Source organism: Pelodiscus sinensis, chromosome 6, assembly GCF_052426305.1.
Source record: "Pelodiscus sinensis isolate ZL-2025 chromosome 6, ASM5242630v1, whole genome shotgun sequence".
NCBI lineage: Eukaryota > Metazoa > Chordata > Testudines > Trionychidae > Pelodiscus > Pelodiscus sinensis.
The window spans coordinates 98313128-98332846 of NC_143057.1; the positions used below are offsets into that span (position 1 = coordinate 98313128).

The 19719-nt window shown below is 44.9% G+C and overlaps 1 protein-coding gene across 1 annotated transcript; it reads left to right on the forward strand.

Moving 5' to 3' along the window:
- The first annotated feature begins 4079 nt into the window (after nucleotides 1-4079).
- On the forward strand, nucleotides 4080-15213 carry MCIDAS (multiciliate differentiation and DNA synthesis associated cell cycle protein). The gene is made up of 6 exons (XM_089779392.1): nucleotides 4080-4300; nucleotides 4595-4673; nucleotides 4834-4919; nucleotides 7648-8328; nucleotides 8599-8709; nucleotides 9003-15213. The coding sequence occupies exons 4-6, from the start codon at nucleotides 8134-8136 to the stop codon at nucleotides 9447-9449; spliced, it is 753 nt and encodes a 250-aa protein (XP_089635518.1). The 5' UTR covers nucleotides 4080-4300; nucleotides 4595-4673; nucleotides 4834-4919; nucleotides 7648-8133; the 3' UTR covers nucleotides 9450-15213.
- The last annotated feature ends 4506 nt before the right edge of the window (nucleotides 15214-19719 follow it).

Genomic DNA, 19719 nt, shown 5'->3' on the forward strand with positions numbered 1-19719 from the left:
ATAAGTTGTTGAAAATATGCTTTGCCATGTCACTGGCTTTGGTAGTGTGCAGACCAAAATGACTCCTTGGCAGGCTGTGTTGGGGTTTTCACATGTCTGGAAACCAGTAATGTGGACAGTCAAGTGTTCCTACCATCAAAGGTCTACAGTGGTCACATTGCAGGAAGGTGTAGGGGAGTCTGGGCTATGGCTGAGGTCTGTGTGCGGCAGTGTGTATAATAGAGTATGATGCCAAGTCTGAGTTTCCCCAAATCCTGCAGCCCCGTAGCAGCAAGAACAGTCTTTGCCAGCCAGAGAATAAAGAGAGTTTATTGCTCTTCCAGGATACAGCACAGCATAGATGTGATATTGCTACAGAAGTCAGGGCCAGGATGCCTCAGATCCCTTGGGTTAGGGGAGGGTCCATCACCCCCCCTAGGCCTTCAGCCCTCAGTTTAGGCTCACTCCCTCCTGTTTCCCAGCCATCAACTGACCCTTCTCCTGAAGCCTCCTGTTGGTCTCCACCTCTCTCCGGGTATGTCTACACTACCCCCCTAGTTCGAACTTGGGGGGATAATGTAGTCATACGGAGTTGCAAATGAAGCCCGGGATTTGAATTTCCCGGGCTTCATTTGCATAAAGCCGGCCAGCGCCATTTTTAAATGCCGGCTAGGTCGGACCCCATGCACGGGGTCCGACCTAGCCGGCATTTAAAAATGGCGCCGGCCAGCTTTATGCAAATGAAGCCCGGGAAATTCAAATCCCGGGCTTCATTTGCAACTCCGTATGACTACATTACCTCCCCTAGTTCGAACTGGGGGGGTAGTGTAGACATACCCTCCCTTTTTCTCTCCCCTGGGAATCCTCTGTTATCTCCTCAGGCTTAGCCCAGGTGTCTGGGTTAATACACATTTGGGTGAGTCAGTGGGAATCACACATCAAAGCGCAGGGGGACCCTGACTTATAGAGCAGACAGCACCCCCACTATTCCACATAGAGTCCCAGGTTCAAGTCCAGAAAAATCTTAATTTAGGGTTAACAATCAGTATAGATGCTCAAGCCTTGGGTGACTGGTGTCCCCCTAGCTCCAGTGTTTACAGTGTTGTATAGGTGCACCCTCAGACATCATTGTTTCTCCTTCTTTATTCTGCTATCAGCCTAGTTTTAGAAAGGTTTTGGTAGGTCCTGACTCTGAAATATAATGTACCTATTAAAGAAAAAAAGCCAAAAAAGGGCCCAGCAAAGTCAAACCTATAGCTTGATTTAGAAAAAGCAGTACTGTAAATACAATTTTAGTTAAGGAGCTAAAATGCTTCCAGGAGAGAGAAAAAGCCTTCCATCTCTTAAGACACTCTTACCTGATGCACCAATAATGTAGAGAATGCAATTCATTTAAATTAGTTACAATTGTTTAAAAACATATATTGACACATTCAAACAGGCCTGTCTGCATTTATTTCTCACTGTAATGTATTGTGAGAACCACAAGTAACAGATGGTTTGAAAAATCTCACTGCCTACTTTTTACTAGGACCCACTTCTATTCTGTAGTCATGGGGGGGGGAGGCACAACTTACTCCTTTTATTATATATTTGTATTATCATATGGTCTAGGATCTCTGTTGTGGACCTGGATCTCATTGTGCTAGACACAGTTCCTGCCTTTCTTCTCTTTCAACTGTGACCCAGCTGCCAGCAAGTCTGGTCCAGTTTGTGCCTTTTGCAATAGCTCATATGCCCATCCATCATTATAGCCAGTTGTGGTTTGATCTTTTTGCACACAGGCTTGTGTCTGCACAGAGGTTTTGCTGAAGTTTGTGTTACAGCTTTCAGAAAACACAAGTTTTCCACACACCGGTGATTATTTTTAGCATTTACACACAAGCATGTATGCACACAGCATTCTGCAGACCAGAGGGAAAAAAAGACAGACGGACACAATCTAAATGAGGGTGAAAATATAGAGACAAGGGGCCTTGGTTTTAAAATTGCTCTGGGCCAAGCAGTACCCAGTGTAATATAGGGAAGTATCCTGTTTTGGCAGAGAGATGGTTTGGAGAAGCTAAGGAGGTTTTCACCTTTGATTTCCATGATGCTGGGATAGTTACATTGCCCTCCCGCCCCCTTTTTTTGGCAGTCCTGTTTGAGCCTTTAGCTATGATTTTTGAAAAATCATGGCAGACGGGAGATTCCAGAAGACTGGAAAAGGGCAAATATTGTGCCCATCTATAAAAAGGGGAATAAGAACAACTCAGGAAACTACAGACAGGTCAGTTTAACGTCTGTCCCAGGGAAGATAATTGAGCAGGTAATTAAGGAAATCATATGCAAACACTTGGAAGGTAATAAAGTGATAGGGAATAGCCAGCATGGGTTTGTGAAGAACAAGTCATGCCAAACTAATCTGATAGTTTTCTTTGATAGGATAACGACCCTTGTGGATAAGGGAGAAGCGGTGGATGTCATATACCTAGACTTTAGTAAGGCATTTGATACAGTCTCGCATGATATTCTTATTGATAAACTAGGCAAATATAACTTAGATATGGCCACGATAAGGTGGGTGCATAATTGGCTGGATAACCGTAGTCAGAGAGTTGTTGTTAATGGTGCTAAATCCTGCTGGAAAGGGATAACAAGTGGAGTTCCGCAAGGATCTGTTTTGGGACCCGTACTGTTCAATATCTTCATCAATGATGTAGCTATTGGGATAGAGAGTACGCTTATTAAGTTTGCAGATGATACCAAACTGGGTGGGGTTGCAACTTCTTTGGAGGATAGGGACATAATTCAAAATGACCTTAGCAAGTTAGAGAAATGGTCAGAGGTAAACTGGATGAGGTTTAATAAAGAGAAATGCAAAGTGCTCCACTTAGGAAGGAACAATCAGTTCCATACATACAAGATGGGAAGCGACTGTCTAGGAAGGAGCATGGCGGAAAGGGATCTAGGGGTCATAGTGGACCACAAGTTGAATATGAGTCAACAGTGTGATGCTGTTGCAAAAAAAGCAAATAGGATTCTAGGTTGTATCAACAGGTGTGTTGTAAGCAAAACTCGTGAAGTCATTCTGCCGCTCTACTCTGCACTAGTTAGGCCTCAGCTGGAGTACTGTGTCCAGTTCTGGGCGCCACATTTCAAGAAAGATGTGGAGAAATTGGAAAGGGTACAGAGAAGAGCGACAAGAATGATTAAAGGTTTAGAGAACATGACTTATGAAGCCAGGCTTCATGAACTGGGCTTGTTTAGTTTGGAAAAAAGAAGATTAAGGGGGGACATGATAGCGGTTTTCAAATATCTAAAAGGGTGTCACAAGGAGGAAGGAGAAAATTTGTTCCTCTTGGTTTCTGAGGACAGGACAAGGAGTAATGGGCTTAAAGTGCAGCAGGGGAGGTTTAGATTGGACATTAGGAAAAAATTTCTAACTGTCAGGGTGGTCAAATATTGGAATAAATTGCCAAGGGAGGTGGTGGAATCTCCCTCTCTGGAGATATTTAAGAACAGGTTAGATAGACATCTGTCAGGGATGGTGTAGAGGAGCTTGGTCCTGCCTTGAGGGGGGGGGGGCTGGACTCGATGACCTCTCGAGGTCCCTTCCAGTCCTATTATTCTATGATTCTATGAGAACTGCCCCTATTGCAGGAGAATTGCCCCTATTGTTCCTGCATGGCGGTGTCTGGAGCTATGGCCCACGTGAGCTCCTCCATCGCCTTGCTGTTTAAGCCCCGGGCCTGTGACCCCCCAGCTCCTTGCTACCGCCGGGGCTATGCGCCCCGTCGGATCTCCGGCACGCTGGAGCCGGAGACCCGGCAAACAGACTGAGATCGGGGCTGTGTGGAAGGCCGGCCCGGCCCTGTGGCGGCGCCAATGCGCGCTGCGAGGGCGCAAAGCTGCAGCTGCTGCGGCCCCAGGCGTTGCCCTGTTGCCAGGCTGGCTTTTAGCGCCTCTGCAGGGCGCAGATTGTGCCAAGTCGAAGGCGCCACCTCTGGCGCTCACTCCGCAGCCAGCCCCGCCCCGCCTCCGCTCCCCCTGGACACGCTGCCCTGGAGACCGCTCGGGGCCCCTCCAACGGTGTCAAAACCAGCCCCGTAACAGCCATGTGCAGCCCCGGGCCGGCCGTGCCTGAGAAGATCCGGGCGCAGAGAGCCGCGGACAGGGCGAGCCGCTGGGTTCTCGAAGCCAGAGCAGCGCCCGAGCCCCGGGTCCAGAGAGCGCCATGCAGAGCCGCAGCGGCAGGAAAGCCTTTGACAGCATCTGCCCCAACCGGGTGCGAGATCTGGGCAGCCGGCTGGGCAAGAAGCCAGCCAGGGCAGAAAGGAAGGTGCGTGGGAGACGGGCGCGCCAGGGGTGCGGGTGGGGAAGTTGGCGCTGCCAAGTGCAGCTCCCCCGCCCCCGCTGTCCCTCCACAAGCGACTGGCAGCCTCCGGCAGGGACAGTTTGTGCAGCGGGGGTGCTGGTAGCCGCGGGACAGGATCGTGCAGCTTGGCGATAATGGAAACCGCGTCCAGCCAGGGGGTGCGGCAGCATCCCCAGCACCCCAGTTCCTCTGGCCGGGGCGGGTGGGGAGCTAGTTCCGCTTGCGCCTTTTGCCCACCTCTCGCCGTTTCCCCAGTAGCCAGTGCCGCGGAAGAGCTTGGCCAGCGCCACTCCCGGGGTAGTGCACCGCGACCAGCCTCCCGACGCGCTGGAGCTGGGTGAGTCGCATGAAATGGGCATGGGAAGTGCTCGGACCCCCTTCCCCGCCCCGGGCTTGTGCCCAGCCTGCAAGGCGCAGGGCGAGACCGGAAAGTGTCCACGGGGCTGCGCTGGCCTCCAGCGAGCCCTGGCAACCCCCAGCTTTGTTCTCTTCCCTAGCGCTTGCAACCATCGACTGGCAAGAGTTAGCAGCCTGCACCTCGGTCTTTCAGCAGGAGCCGCCCAGTGCTGCAGCTGCTCAGCAGGTAATTGAGCCCTCCGTCGCCCAATGGCACCCCCTGGTATCTCCAGACCCCTGCCTCCGAGTCTCCCCCTCAGACGCTCTTGTTCCTCAACTTCGTGGGAGAGGAGGCATTTCCACGCTCGCTCGAGACGCGTCTCTTGCCTCCTTCCTCTCTCTCCTTAGGCAAGCTGCGGTTAACCAGCCTTCCAGCGAATGGGCAGGTAGCTAAGGCGGTCGGCTACTGACTGCCCCCATCCGGTCAGACATACGTGAGGGGTGGGATTTGTGAACCCACGCTAAGAGAAGATCAAGCCGCCCTTGCGATCTGGTAGATACCAGTGCAAGCTGTGCCCGAGTCTGTGTACACAAATACTTTCCCTTTGGCAGCTGACTTTTGGGGCAGTCCATGAAGGATAAACACGTGGCCATCTTACCAAAGCATCCAGAGTCGTTGGTCCCCTGCTGCAGAAAGAGGATAGTTCATGCCAAGCCATTCAGCCCTACTAGTGTATTCCACCATCTCTTTCATCACGATTGTCCACCTGGGGGCAGGGTGTGTCTCTTGCAGTGATCGTACCACTCCTAGCTCAACGGGGATTTGGTTATAACCCCTGCTACTACCGTAATAATATTACCGTAGAGGACTTTTAATCAGCAGAGCTCAAAGTGCTCTACAAAGCAGAATCGATATCCCAATTTTACAGATGGGGAACTGAGGCACAGGCAGGAATGTGATTTGCCCAAGGTCATCCAGTCCCAGCAGACGAGAAGCAAAGCAAGGAATAGAACTCAGATCTCCTGAGCCCCAGTCCAGTGCTGTATATAGTAGGTACTAATAAAATGAATGAAGCCCCCCACAGTACGGTTTCAAAGCTCTCTGAATTAGCTACACCACTTGAAACGTTTTGCAGCATGCTCTCTTCTATTTTCAAGATGAGAAGGATTACAGAGCCCCTTGACTTGTCAAAAATACTCCATTTTGGAGGGTTGAAATGAAGATAAAAATTACTGGATTTCACTCCAAAAGTAAAAGAGATAAGAAGAAGATAACTTTCTGGTACACATGTACAGAAAAGTGGGGATGGTTGCAGTGGCTGCTCACTGAGAGGGTGGGTGCTGCTGTAGTTAGAGTACAGAACACAGACATCTCTGTGCAGGTCTCTCACCTTGTTGAGCTTCAGTTCCCCTATCTATAAAATGAGCACAATTTCTGCTCCACCCCATATCTATATCTCCATCTTTCTTGAGTGGGGTTATTCTTTATTGTGTCTTTTGGTGAAAAGAGCTATTTTGCAGCCATCATTGCTGGGCAGGGCTTGTATAACTACTTAAAAGTGACACACATTGCTTTCATCCTGGTCTGCATTTCTAAAGAGGGTCTCCTACCAAGTCTTGTCCTTAGGTTTTATATATATATATAATCTCTCAGTGTATTTCTGATACATCCAATGACTTTGATATGCAGACCAATAAAGCTAGGCTCTGAGCTTCATTAATAGCAGCATCCAGTTGACCACAGTTGGTGGGAAATGGAAAACCAGATGGTTTGAAGGATAGCTAGGCCCAACCCCATTCAGGCCTTGAAAGATTAGGAAGAAAACCTTTTTCGGGATCCAGAATCTGATAATAAGGGCAGAGTGGCATGCCCTGGTTGCTCTCTTTTAGCTAGGACTTTAGTTGCATGTTTAGAAGATTAATATATAAAGGTAGAAAGTGGAATTGTATATATGGAAGTCACATATACAGCGAGCTGTGTCCCTACAGTAACAACTGAACCTGGAGGGAGGAAGCCAGAGAGCACAGGCGGCTTTTGTTGTGTCTGGAGCTTTATGTGTGTGTCCTGGAAGAGAAAGGCAGAAAGGAGAGAACGTAGGAAGAACAATTTTTTAAATAAGGTGCTAACGTGTAACCAGACTGCACAAAATCCTCTCCCCCATATTCTGTAGGGAAACTCTCCATACACCATGCGCGGAGCGCTTTTTTGGCACACATTTTCTTTTCTCCGCGACGTAGTCAATGCCTGCGTGCTACCGCGCACGAGCCAATCATGTATTCAAGGGCTTCTATTTGCCAGCATGTTCTCTGATCACACTGCGCTTCTGTCCACAGGCAGAGCGCGATATCAGTTACACAAGAAAGTGTGTTTTCTTCTGCCCATCGGGGCGGCGGGAAGGAGGGAGGGGGAAACGAGTAAAGCGATCCGTAGGAAGGCAAGTGTCTGGGTGTGAACAGTCACCTGCCCAGGCGCTCCGTGTCTGGGACCTGGAGGTGAAATGCTGTTGTCGCACAAGTGCTCAGGTTAATTTTTACCGACTCTGGAGGAATGCCCAGGCTGGACTACTATGGTTGGCTCATGTTGCTATCCAATGAGAATGGAGTGAGCGCCCTATATGGGGACGCCGGGGCTGGCAGGCTGCAGCACAACTTCTGTCAGCGGGGTTGGCCGTATCCGAAGGTCTATCCAAAGCCTATCAGGTGGTTAACGGATCAGAGATCGCTCTTGTCCTTAGTTACTAGGTCACCTGCCCCATTTACCTTTCTACCGGGGGAGACGCTAATTGCCTCTCATCCGCTATTCCATTGACCATGGCAGTACAAACTTGCCCTTTCCAGTGCCCAGCTTGGGGACTAGAGTTCCAGGTATGTGTGCGTGTCTTTCCCCGTGTGCGTGTGTGTGTACTGTGGGGGCAGGTCTGATGGACGAACCTGAACGCACGGATTAACTCGCATGTTTCCTTTACGTATTTCAGAGCCCCTGCTTGCAAACTGAACCCGAGTTCGACTTCCAGGAGTTCAGAGATGCTGTCGATAGTTTTATATGTGGCAAGTACTTTTCTTGTTGATTATTAACACTTTTATTTACACAGAGCACCGGTTGCCTTTGGTCGCTTACCTTCATTCATTGCAATTGGTCCCCTGACAGGCTTCCATCTTGTTGAGTACCAGTTTAATTTGCTATCAGTTTACTCACTAGACATTACAAAACTGAACGCACCAATCCGGCATTCATTGAGAAAAAAATTGCACTGACAAAACTCCCAAGGAGATGCAAACGAAATGTGTGTGTTTGGTGTATCCCAACGCTGACTACTTTAGTAGTGCGTCCAGTTTTACAATATTGAATTACCCCCCGCTGAGATATTTCTAATTCTCTGCAGCAGCACCAAGAACTTGGCGAACGCGTAGTGATACGACCTCTCACTCCTGTGATTTCCTCTATAGACCCATCTTCCTTAATGCCTCCTCCCCTGAACGCCGCGGATTTCACTTTCCCGCTCGGCGACGCATCAGCCTTTAGCCCTTGCATTCCACGGTCAGAGAACGACCCTCTTCCGCAGATGAACTTGCCAAACTCTGCGGAACAGTACTGGAAAGATGTGGCCGACCAAAACCAGAAAGCGCTAGGAGATGCACTGGTGGAAAACAATCAGGTAGGATGGAAAGTAGAATGAATGCCCCAAAACTCCTCCTGATCAGGTATTCGGCGATTAATCAGAGGAAGTTTTCTTCGTTGTATATTCCGTCCAAACTCACTGATCCTAGCTGGAGAGCTAAGTGGCACACACACCGGGCACCACTTGCTAGTTTTGTTCGGCTAAGTCGTCTGGTTACTTATCATCAGTACGGTTTACAAAGGTAAAGGGGCTAATTCCATGGGAGAGGAAAGGTTTGATTTCAAACTGACACTTGTCATTCAACAGCTGCACGTGAAATTAACCCAAAAGCAGGAGGAGATCACGTCCCTGAAGGAAAGAAACGTGCAGTTGAAGGAGCTAGCCAGCCAGGCGAAGCAGCTGGCCTGTGTGCTCGATGTAAGTGCTCCGATTTCCTCCACCTTTATTTTCCAAAGCGTTACTCACCACCCCCGGGGACTGGGGCAGACAGGGGCGGGCGCGATGAACGGATGCAAGGCCGAAGAGCGATTCCTTTCACCACGCGAGGCTTGCAGCTGTCAGACCCCCAGGGGGCGCCCGTGGGCCAAAAAGCTAAACTCCCCCGCAGCAGGCAGACTGGTGTATTGCAACTCCCCCGGCCACTCGGTGCCCACAGTGGGAGCCACGGCGCTCGGTTTAAGGCAGCCAGTTGCATTTTATTTCACCTACAGAAATTGATGATCCATCAGTCCAAGGAGGGGGCCGACGCTCTGCTCCCCAGGAGCTGGGCTAAGCGGAGCCTGGAGCAGCTCTCCGCGGCCAGGCAGGAGGACTGCGCAGCTGTGGATGGGATCCTGCGGGAACTATCTGACACCTGTCTCGCTGCTCTGCAGACCATTGGCGAGAGCAGAGAGGCGAAGCGCCCCAGGCTGCAGGCGGAGCCCGCAGGAGCCCGGGGCAGCAAGGCCGGCAACATGCACGGAGAGTTCATCGGGCTGCAGACTTGCAGCAGCCGCAGGTCGGTGGATCTGAGTAACAGCGAGCTGGAGGAAGGAGTGTCTTTCCGGACCTCCATCACAGACCACGGCACAATCCGGACACTGGCGTTCCCCCAAGGAAACGCTTTCACTATCAGGACAGCCGCCGGGGGCTACAAGTTTAGATGGGTTCCCAGCTGAGCCAGGAAACGATCAGCTAACTACACTGGCCAAGGTCTCCAATGCAAACTTTGCACTGCCTGCACTTGAAATTAGCCTTGTTCCACCTACCTAGTCCTCCAAGGTGATTTCCATTTATATGGGACAGTTGTCTGTTGCAGAGACTGGAAGCGATTTTTTTAAAGAAAAAGTTGCATTTACCAGAACATAAGAACATAAGAACGGCCATACTGGGTCAGACCAAAGGTCCATCTAGCCCAGTAGCCTGTCTGCCGACAGTGGCCAACACCAGGTGCCCCAGAGAGGGTGGACTGAAGACAATGATCAGTGATTTGTCTCCTGCCATCCCTCTCCAGCCTCTGACAAACAGAGGCCAGGAACACCACTTCTATCCCCTGGCTAATAGCCTTTTATGGACCTAACCTCCATGAAATTATCTAGCTTCTCTTTAAACTCTATTATAGTCCTAGCCTTCACAGCCTCCTCTGGCAAGGAGTTCCACAGGTTGACTACACGCTGTGTGAAGAAGAACTTTCGCTTATTAGTTTTAAACCTGCTCCCCATTAATTTCATTTGGTGTCCTCTAGTTCTTCTATTTAGGGAACTAATAAATAACTTTTCTTTATCCGCCCTCTCTACACCACTCATGATTTTATATACCTCTATCATATCCCCCTCAGTCTCCTCTTTTCTAAACTGAAAAGTTCCAGTCACTTTAACCTCTCTTCATATGGGACCCATTCCAAACCCCTAATCATTTTAGTTGCCCTTTTCTGAATCCTTTCCAAGGCCAACATATCTTTTTTGAGGTGAGGAGACCACATCTGTACACAGTATTCAATATATGGCGTACCATAGTTTTATACAGGGGCAGTAAGATATTCTGTGTCTTATTTTCTATCCCTTTCTTAATAATTCCTAGCATCCTATTTGCTTTTTTGACTGCCACTGCACACTGTGTGGAAGTTTACAGAGAACTATCCACGATAACTCCAAGATCTCTTTCCTGATTTGTCATAGCCAAATTAGCCCCCATCATACTGTAGGCATAGTTGGGGTTATTTTTCCCGATGTGCATTACTTTACACTTATGCACATTAAATTTCATTTGCCATTTTGTTGCCCAATCACTCAGTTTGGTGAGATCTTTTTGGAGTCCCTCACAGTCTGCTTCTGTCTTGACTATCCTAACAGTTTGGTATCATCAGCAAACTTTACCACTTCACTGCTTACCCCTTTCTCCAGATCATTTATGAATAAGTTGAAAAGGATTGGTCCCAGGACTGACCCTTGGGGGACACCACTAGTTACCTCTCTCCAATCTGAAAATTTACCATTTATTCCTACCCTTTGTTTCCTGTCTTTTAACCAGTTCTTAATCCAAGAACGGACCTTCCCTCTTATCCCATGGCCATGTAATTTACACAAGAGCCTTTGGTGAGGGACCTTGTCAAAGGCTTTCTGAAAATCTAAGTATACTATATTTACTGGATCCCCCTTGTCTGCATGTTTGTTAACCCCTTCAAAGAACTCTAATAGATTAGTAAGACATGATTTCCCTTTACAGAAACCATGTTGACTTTTGTCCAACAAATTATGTTCTTCTACATGCCTCACAATTTTATTCTTTACTATTGTTTCGGCTAATTTGCCCAGTACTGAAGTTAGACTTAACGGTCTGTAATTGCCAGGATCACCTCTAAAGCCCTTTTTAAATATTGGTGTCATGTTGGCTACCTTCCAGTCATGAGGTACGGATGCCGATTTAAAGGATAGGTTACAAACCACAGATAATAGTTCAGCAATTTCCCATTTGAGTTCTTTTAGAACTCTTGGATGAATGCCATCCAGTCCCGGAGATTTGTTAACATTAAGTTTTTCTATTTGTTCCAAAACCTCCTCTAATGACACTTCAATCTGGGACAGTTCCTCAGATTCATCACCCACAAAGGACAGTGCAGATTTGGGAATCTCCCAATGTCCTCAGCCGGAAGAAAGTTGTGGAGTGTTTTTTTTCTTTTAAGCCATTGTTGTTTAAAATAAATAAAAGGAAGTTTTTCTTCACTCAGTTCACAGTCAGCCTCTGGAACTCCTTGCCAGAGGATGCGGTGAAAGCTAGAACTTTAACTTTGTTCAAATAAGAGTTAGATTAATGGAGGTTAGGTCCATCGATGGCTATTAGCCAGGATGGGTAAGAATGGTGTCCTTAACCTCTGTTTCTCTGGAGGTGGGTGACAGGGGAGGGATCACGTGAGGATTACCTATTGTGATTCCTCCCTCTGGGGCATCTGGTACTGGTCACTGTCAGCGGACCTTTGGTCTGACTCAGTATGGTCATTCTTATCATCCCTCTCCCCCCTGCCCCACACACACTTTTGAGCAAGTGCAGAGAGATACTCTGGATAAATTATAGGGACACTCTCAATCTGGATTTAAAAATACCTCTGTAAACTGTATGCGCCTTGAAACTTTAAAAAACGTAATTCAAATGTGAAAAAGATGTTCTCTGCTCCTTTACTGATCTTTACGAGGATCTATTCAGCAACTAAGTACAGAGGAAATCTGACTATATACACAGTCAAATACACACCCCAAACAAACTGAATATAAAAAGACATTTGCCTCAGCAACTCCTTTCCATTATAGCGATCGTAGGTATTGTAACTAGAGCAAGTAGAACATTTTTTCAGATGGAAATGTGACTTTGTTAGTGTTCCTTCAATGACATAATTATTTATTATTGGAAATATTGCTGTTGCTGAGGTATCTTTGAAAGAAATTTATTGCCTAGTTTCGGTCACTGAAATTTGAATGCAAAATTATAACATAGTGATTATGCATAATAGCAACTTTGGAAATGCACACACTGTTTGAAGTATATTAAGCATACAGCATTCTATACTTTATTACTACTGGAGTTTTAAATCCAAGAAGTTTACAAGATCACATTTTAGACTCTGACGTGTACACAATTTTAAATATGTTTTTACACCTACTGTGAGCACTAAATGATTATGTACATAAAACTACAATGGCTTTTTAAAATTTCAAGTAAACATTGTTTTGCATCAGTCATGTTCCTTTACTTTGGTTTGTGCAAAAATAATCTTATGTTTATTAACAGTAGAAGAAATACATCTTTCTTATTGGAAGACCTGTTCTGACAAAACAGGCAGCTTTAAAAAAAAGACACACAACCTGTGGTCATCCAGTAGAATTATTTTTGGTAAAGATAAGTGCAAATAGCAATTTCAAAGGTTGAATGGATATATTTAAATTGGAGCTACCTATTCAAAATTGAGTGTTTAGCTTGTGGCCCAAACCCTTAACACTGTAATCAATACATCATAGAAGAATTTTCCATTTCTATGGTACATAAGACAATAAAGTCAACAGAATTGATCCCTGCCCAGCATTGCTTAGGTGAGGTTTTAAAGGCAGGAAGTCAGGAACTTCCCAGTTAAGGTTACAATATCAGTCTCTTGTTGCATATGGCCATGCACATTGAGGGAACGCTATAATTATATAGCATGAAGGTGTGCCTAAAGGCAGTATACTAAGTACAGTTTCCTGTGAGCAATGCTTCATCTGATCTGAGTGGGCAGGCTCCTTGGTAAAGTTGCCATACATCCAGGAAGTAGCTTCATATTTTTCATTTTATTTTTGTTTGAGCAAAAGACTATCTTGTTCAACTTTTCCTGTTTATTCTCAGGAGGTATCTTCAGAAATTTGGACACTGTATTTGGCAGTTTCCTTTTCAGATGGAGCATCAATAGCATCAAGCAGGACTATTTTTTTTCTTGCATGAATGTTTGTAGCCATTAATGGGTCTTTTCTCACATTCAATCAAACTTTTTGCATTAGCATCAATGTGGACTTTTCTGTTTTTTTCCTTTAAAATTGCCCTTTTATTCATCTGGAACATCTAGTAGTGGAACTGTGAATTTAAATCTGCCTGGAATCATAGAATACTAGAACTGGAAGGAACCGTGAGTGGCCACCAAGCCCAGTCCCTTGCCCTCAGAGCAGGACCAAGCACCATCCAGATAATCCCTGATAGATGTCTATCTAATCTGTTCTTGATGGAGATTCCACAACTTCCTTAGGCAACTTATTCCAGTGTTTAACCACCCTGACAGAAAGTTTTTCCTAATGTCCAACCTAAACCTCCCTTGCTGAAGTTCAAGCCCATTGCTTCTTGTCCTATCATCAGAGGTCAAGGAGAACAATTTTTTCCCCACCTCCTTGTAGCACCCTTTTAGGTACTTGAAAACTGCTATCATGCCCTCCTCCCCGTCTTCTGTTTTCCAAACTAAACAAACCCCAGTTCTTTCAATCTTCCCTCATAGGTCATGCTTTCTAGACCTTTAATCATTTGTGTTGCTCTTCTCTGGACTCTCTCCAATTTCTCCACATCTGTCTTAAAATGTGGTGCCCAAAACTGTACACAATACTTCAACTGAGGCCTAATTAGTGCAGAGTAGAGCAGAAGAATTACTTCTCATGTTTTTTCACAATACTCCTATTAACCAGATCTTACCCCAAAATCACACTGACGGTCAATCCTTTAGTATCTAAAATCTAAAGGTTTATTTGAAGAAAGAAAGAAAGAAAGAAAGAAAGAAAGAAAGAAAGAAAGAAAGAAAGAAAGAAAGAAAGAAAGAAAGAAAGAACTGCACTTGTGAAAGGAATCAAATACATACATCAACTGCAAAGTTATTGTTTCAGGCTTGTAGCAGAGAGGAAATAAACTGCTGGCTTAAGTCATATTGAGAATATTTGCATCTTGGATGGGTCATTTGGTCCTTTCCTTAGAGCTTCAGTTTGTAAGTGGTAAAAAGCAGGATTAAAGACAAAAGGAAGGATTTCCAGGGCCTTTTATATCTTCTGCCATGTGGAATAAATCCCATTGTTCTTGCTGTGGAAAAGCACATCAACAAGATGGTGTTTGGAATCACATGAGCAAGTCACCTATCTGTCCATGCAAGACTCAGTACTTTGAAGGTAGAAGCCATTGCTCCCATGCTACTGTGAACATTCACAGGAAAGCTCATTAGATGTGAATTGACCCCATGCAAGGCCCATGGTCAGTCAAGGACTTTTATTCACCTTGAATAGTCTTTTCACAACAGTCTCGCCAAGTCTCCTATTAGCATCTTCCAGAAGCAAACATTTGAAATGCAAGTATATAGCCAATGCTCAATGTAGTAAGATGAAGGCCTAAAACAAAAGCCCACGTAGCACAGGCCTGAGGCTTGAGGCTTAGCTAACAATAGACAAAACATGGCTAACATAAAGCAAAGCTAAGTTGTGAGTAAGAGGCAGGCCCCTGCTCACAGAACTTGTCATGAACAGGGCTGAGAGTGCAAAACACGAATTGGTAATAGGCCCAGGTGCAGCACAGTAATTGGTACTGGTCATAAGTTGAAAGCGCATGGTACCACCAGCTCATTAAAAAAAGACCTTGATACCCACTCCTCACAGATACTGACCCAGGTTCAAGAAAGGGTCTAAAATGAAAGCATGGTGGATAGAGATTATCTAATCAAACCATGAGGTACAGGGTGATGGGTGGTATCTAAGTAGTGTCAGAGGGTGGCAACCTGACAACATCAGAGGGTGGCAACCTGATATGTCAGCAGTGATGTGTAAGTTGTTTGTGTCTCCATATAAAGTGGTGCCTTTGGGGGGACAGTCTTTGTTCAGCTGGGGGGTGGTGGGAGTTTCCCACTGGTTGAGCTGAGGCCATTGTTGTAAGTACATGAGTGTAGCGATTTGGCAGAGTCTACTGACAACTATTACTGTACTTTGCTTAACAATAAACCTGTCCAGGCTCCTTTGATCCTATCTGATTTGTGGTCTTTGGGGGGGGGGGGCTCTCATGGGGTCTGCGGTGGTCATTGAGCCCACATCATATAGCACAAATAGAAGCAGCGTTCTGGTTATCATCACAGAGCCAGAGACCTGTCCAGACACCCCGGCAGTAAATCCTCCTAATTATACTCATAACTTCAAGTACAAACATGATACATGCATATGAATGGTATAATCATAACGAGCAAACTGTAAGCTTTTCATAGACTCCTCACTTGGCACACTCTGTACAAGATTTGTTGCAAACATATCACTGTGGGTACAATAGCGATCTATCAGGTCATATCATAATCAGATAATGTCACACCTTATAAAGTGACTCTTGGGTGTGGTAAACTGCCAAGACAGCCCTATGAGGCACTTTTAAGCTATATTAAGATTTCACCCTTATGCAGCACTATGTTCATAAAATGTGTGTTGCTATACGAGAGAGTGAGTTGTGATATTTAAATGAAATCACCATTTAACCTAAATCTGTGAATATTTATAAATTAAGTAAAAATATGTACAATGTATTTTGGGAATTCTTGGTTAGGCTTTGCTGCACTTGCCTGGGCTGACAAGCTGCCCCTGCTTGATACCAGCAATTTTTCTCTAAAATGAACATCAGTAGTCATGAGGCAATGGAGAATGCACAGTAATGGGACCAAGTAATTGCTGTGGAATCTCAAATAGGATCTGGCTTGTCCAGTCACATGTCCCCATCCTCTTCCTCCATCTCCTTGTTTCTACTTCACGCTGGGGCTCTTTGGAGGTATCTGTCATTGTGTGTGGAGTGGTGGTGATGCTATGCAAATCTTTGTAGAAAAGGCAAGTCTGCAGCCTGGCACCAGATCAATGGCTGTACTATCTGGTCTTCAATAGGTTTTCATGCAGCAATTCTGCTGGTCCTGGTTGTGCCCTTTCTCCTGTATCACCCATGCAATCTGCTCATAGACATCGGAGTTACTTTGGCTTGTTCATAGCTGAGCTTGCACAGACCCTTATCCACAGCAGAGATAAAAGACCTCTTGCCTACTCAAAGCTGGAACATGCCTAGATGGTCAGCTGGGTATTTTCACAAAACAATGAAGAGATGCTAGGTGCACTTGCCATGCTGGACAATCATGAAAAGGAATTTAAAAAACTTGCAGGGTATTAAAGGAGAGGGGGACCTTTTGGTCTTCATGGCCCCTGGGCAGTAGAGTTCACAACTGTGACCAGAGCAATCAGTGGGCGTTTTGAGACTGCCGAGATAAGTAACATGTCTACACTCAAGCTGTGTGAGCCTCAATACATCGATTATGGATCCATGCTACTTGAGGAGGTTGTATTAATGTGTTGCTGTAATGGAGCACTTACATGTCTGGCAGACAAATTTAAGTGTAGATGCATGCACAACTAAGTCAACATAAGCATCTTACATTGACTAACTTTGTAGTGTAGACTAGGCCTAAAGACCAAATCTTCAAAAGTATTTAGGCTCCTAACTTTCATTGAAATATCTAAAGACCTTTTAGGATCTGGGCCTAAGTGAAAACTGACACAGTATCTCAGGATTTGACCTGGTTTAATTAAAAAAGCACTTACTTACTTAGGAGGTGTGTTGGGTCAGAGGCCTAAATGTCCCTCAAGGTGCCAGGAAAAACAAGGGAATTGAGAGGATGTGATTAGGTAAGAGGTACAACATTACAGGATATTAATAACGTCTTGATGTTTCAGATGCTTCCATTAAATGCAATAATAATTGTATCTTGGATAGGTGACATATTAGGCTTTGGTGTTAGAGTTTTCTCAACCAGGATAGATTTATAGCCTTGCAAAGAAGAAGTACCTTCGACAAATAATCTGATTGTCACATATGTGTACTTGTCTCAAACAGCAAAAAAGGTGAATTTTTTAAAAATTCTATTCAGCAAACAAAGTGGTTTTTTTAAAAATTCCATTCAGCTACATGGCAACATTTAGCGTTACCATTATTATCCAACATTTACCAGCTCATGTACCATAGAACCTTAAGACTTACAAACACTGCAGGAATGGAGATTGTTCATAACTCTTATGGTCGTTCTTTCAAAAGTTTACTACTGAATATTGGCTTAATATGATTTTGATACTTGACTATGAAGAAGAAGAAGAAGAAGAAAATGCTTCTTTTAACTATCTTAAATTACATGAAAAAAGCACATAAACAATTTTTTTACCTTGTCAAATCTTTTTTTAACTTTCCTTTTTTTAACGTTTATCACAGTAATATATAGTATTTGACTTTTTGTTTTATTTTTGCTTCCTGAGTGTGTACTTTTGATTCTAAATGAGGTGTGCAGTTTATTAGTCAGTTTGTAACTCTGTTTGTACCTGAGGTTCTACTGTAACTACCTTTTGTAAAAGTAGCAGGCTTTTTTCTATAAAGTGTTCTCCTTCCACCCTCAAATTAACTGTATTGCTATAAAGCACTATATTGTATCATTTAGGGCCTACTGTGTCCTTGATGCATGCATATGGAGGCAAATATATAGGCCCGTGAGTTGTTCCATGTAAAGCAGCTGTTGCTGTTTGAGGCTTTTCACCTTAATGTGGGCTGCAGAGAAATGGAATTTTACTGACCTTTCCCCCCTTGTTTTCCGGAACATTTTTATGAAGTAAAATTGCACATAACTCTAACACTGGAGAAAAAACAAACATTTTACAGACAGTTTAATATGACAGCAGCAGGCCTCTTCATCTTTTCTAAACATTGACTTACTCCTGGTCAGTGGCCATTATTTACATTTTGCATTGTACATTCTTGACAAACAGCTCAATCTACTGAGGTCAAAAGAGGCAATAGTTTGCTTTGGCAGAAGTGTTTCATAGGTGTACTAGAAATAGTCTTAATGTCTCCCTTGCACCTAACACCTGTTCAAACTCTTATAGCTAATGACTATTTATTTTCAATATTTACTTTATACTTTGCAACAAAGTACTAGGGAAATCAGAATTAGTAAATGTCCTCAAGTTTATTCACATGGCTTGAGCTATTTTAGTAAAGAATCAGGATTGTTTAGTAGAGATTGGCAAAGCAATGCAGTTATAATTAGAAATCACTCATTTTAAATAACTGTGTGAACGTTTCAAAGCTGACATGCACTCTCTCTCTGTGGGTACGTCTACACTTGCCCCCTAGTTCAAACTAGGGAGGCAAATGAAGGCGACCAAAGTCACTAATGAAGCGTGGGATTTAAATATCCCACACTTGATTAGCATAGTCGCGGCCGGTCGCCATTTTGGAAATTGACTGCCCGTTTAACTTGCTGCATATAGATGTGGTACTCCGAGGAAAGCCCCTTAAGTCGAATTAACTGGTACTTCTCATACAGTTTGAGGAGTACCAGTTAATTTGAGTTAAGGGGTTTTTCTTGGAGTACCGTGTCCATACGCGGCAAGTTAAATTGGGCTAGTCAATTTCCAAAATGGCGACTGACCATGACTATGCTAATCAAGTGTGGGATATTTAAATCCCGTGCTTTATTAGCAACTTTGGTCGCCTTCATTTGCCTCCCTAGTTCGAACTAGAGGGCAAGTGTAGACGTACCCTCTCTCTCTCTCTCTCTCTCTCTCTCTCTCTCTCACTTTCTCTCTCTCTCTGTCAGTCCAGGAAGCTATCATTGCAATAGCATGAGCCTTTATTCCCTAGAACAGTGGTGGGCAACCTGTGGCCCATGGGCTACATGTGGCTCAAAGAGGTTCAATGTGTGGCCCACAATACATTTTGTTTATCATTGCCCACATGGGTGCCAGATTTCCTACTGGTATTGCTAAAGTGACATGCATATAAAACCTGGGATGCATCAAATGAGGTGTGTGCTGATTGCACACAATCTTGACTGTGAAAGCCATGTGCTCCCTCTGAATTCAAAGTGCTGCTATGGTTCAATCAGCACATCCCGCAAATTCTAGGTATGCAAATACCATTAGCAAGACTTCCCTATCCTGGAAGACCAGGCTATGCCAATCTTGTAGCCCACTGCAATGGAGAGTCACTCATGTGACCCACGCACTAGCCTATATTGCCTATCATTGTCTTAAAGTGTGTAAGAGACCTTCTGCTGTTTTCTTAAAGCAAGAACAGATGCATTTTGTTAGAGATGATCTCACCTTTTCTTCTGGTGACCAAAGGCATCAGCTGTGACTGTGGATAGACTTCAAAGGCAGGAGAAGAGCCAACAGGAAAAGGAGGCAGGTTCTGAAGGCAAGGGGATTGCACATCAGTAACCAAGAGAAGCATTTGAACGGAAGAATCTTCATTACATTCAAATAGGCACAAGTCAGAAAAACTCAGCTTGACTTTCCAATCATAGACAGAATTTGCAGGGCTATCAATTAACACACACACATATTTATACACATATATCTACTATATATATTTGAGAGTGTCTGTCTGTCTTTTCAAGAGCTC

Coding starts and splice junctions, on each gene's coding strand:
- MCIDAS (XM_089779392.1), top strand. CDS start 8,134: ATGCCTCCTCCCCTGAACGCCGCGGATTTCACTTTCCCGCTCGGCGAC. Junction 8,329..8,598: donor CACTGGTGGAAAACAATCAG/GTAGGATGGAAA, acceptor GTCATTCAACAG/CTGCACGTGAAATTAACCCA. Junction 8,710..9,002: donor AGCTGGCCTGTGTGCTCGAT/GTAAGTGCTCCG, acceptor TTTCACCTACAG/AAATTGATGATCCATCAGTC.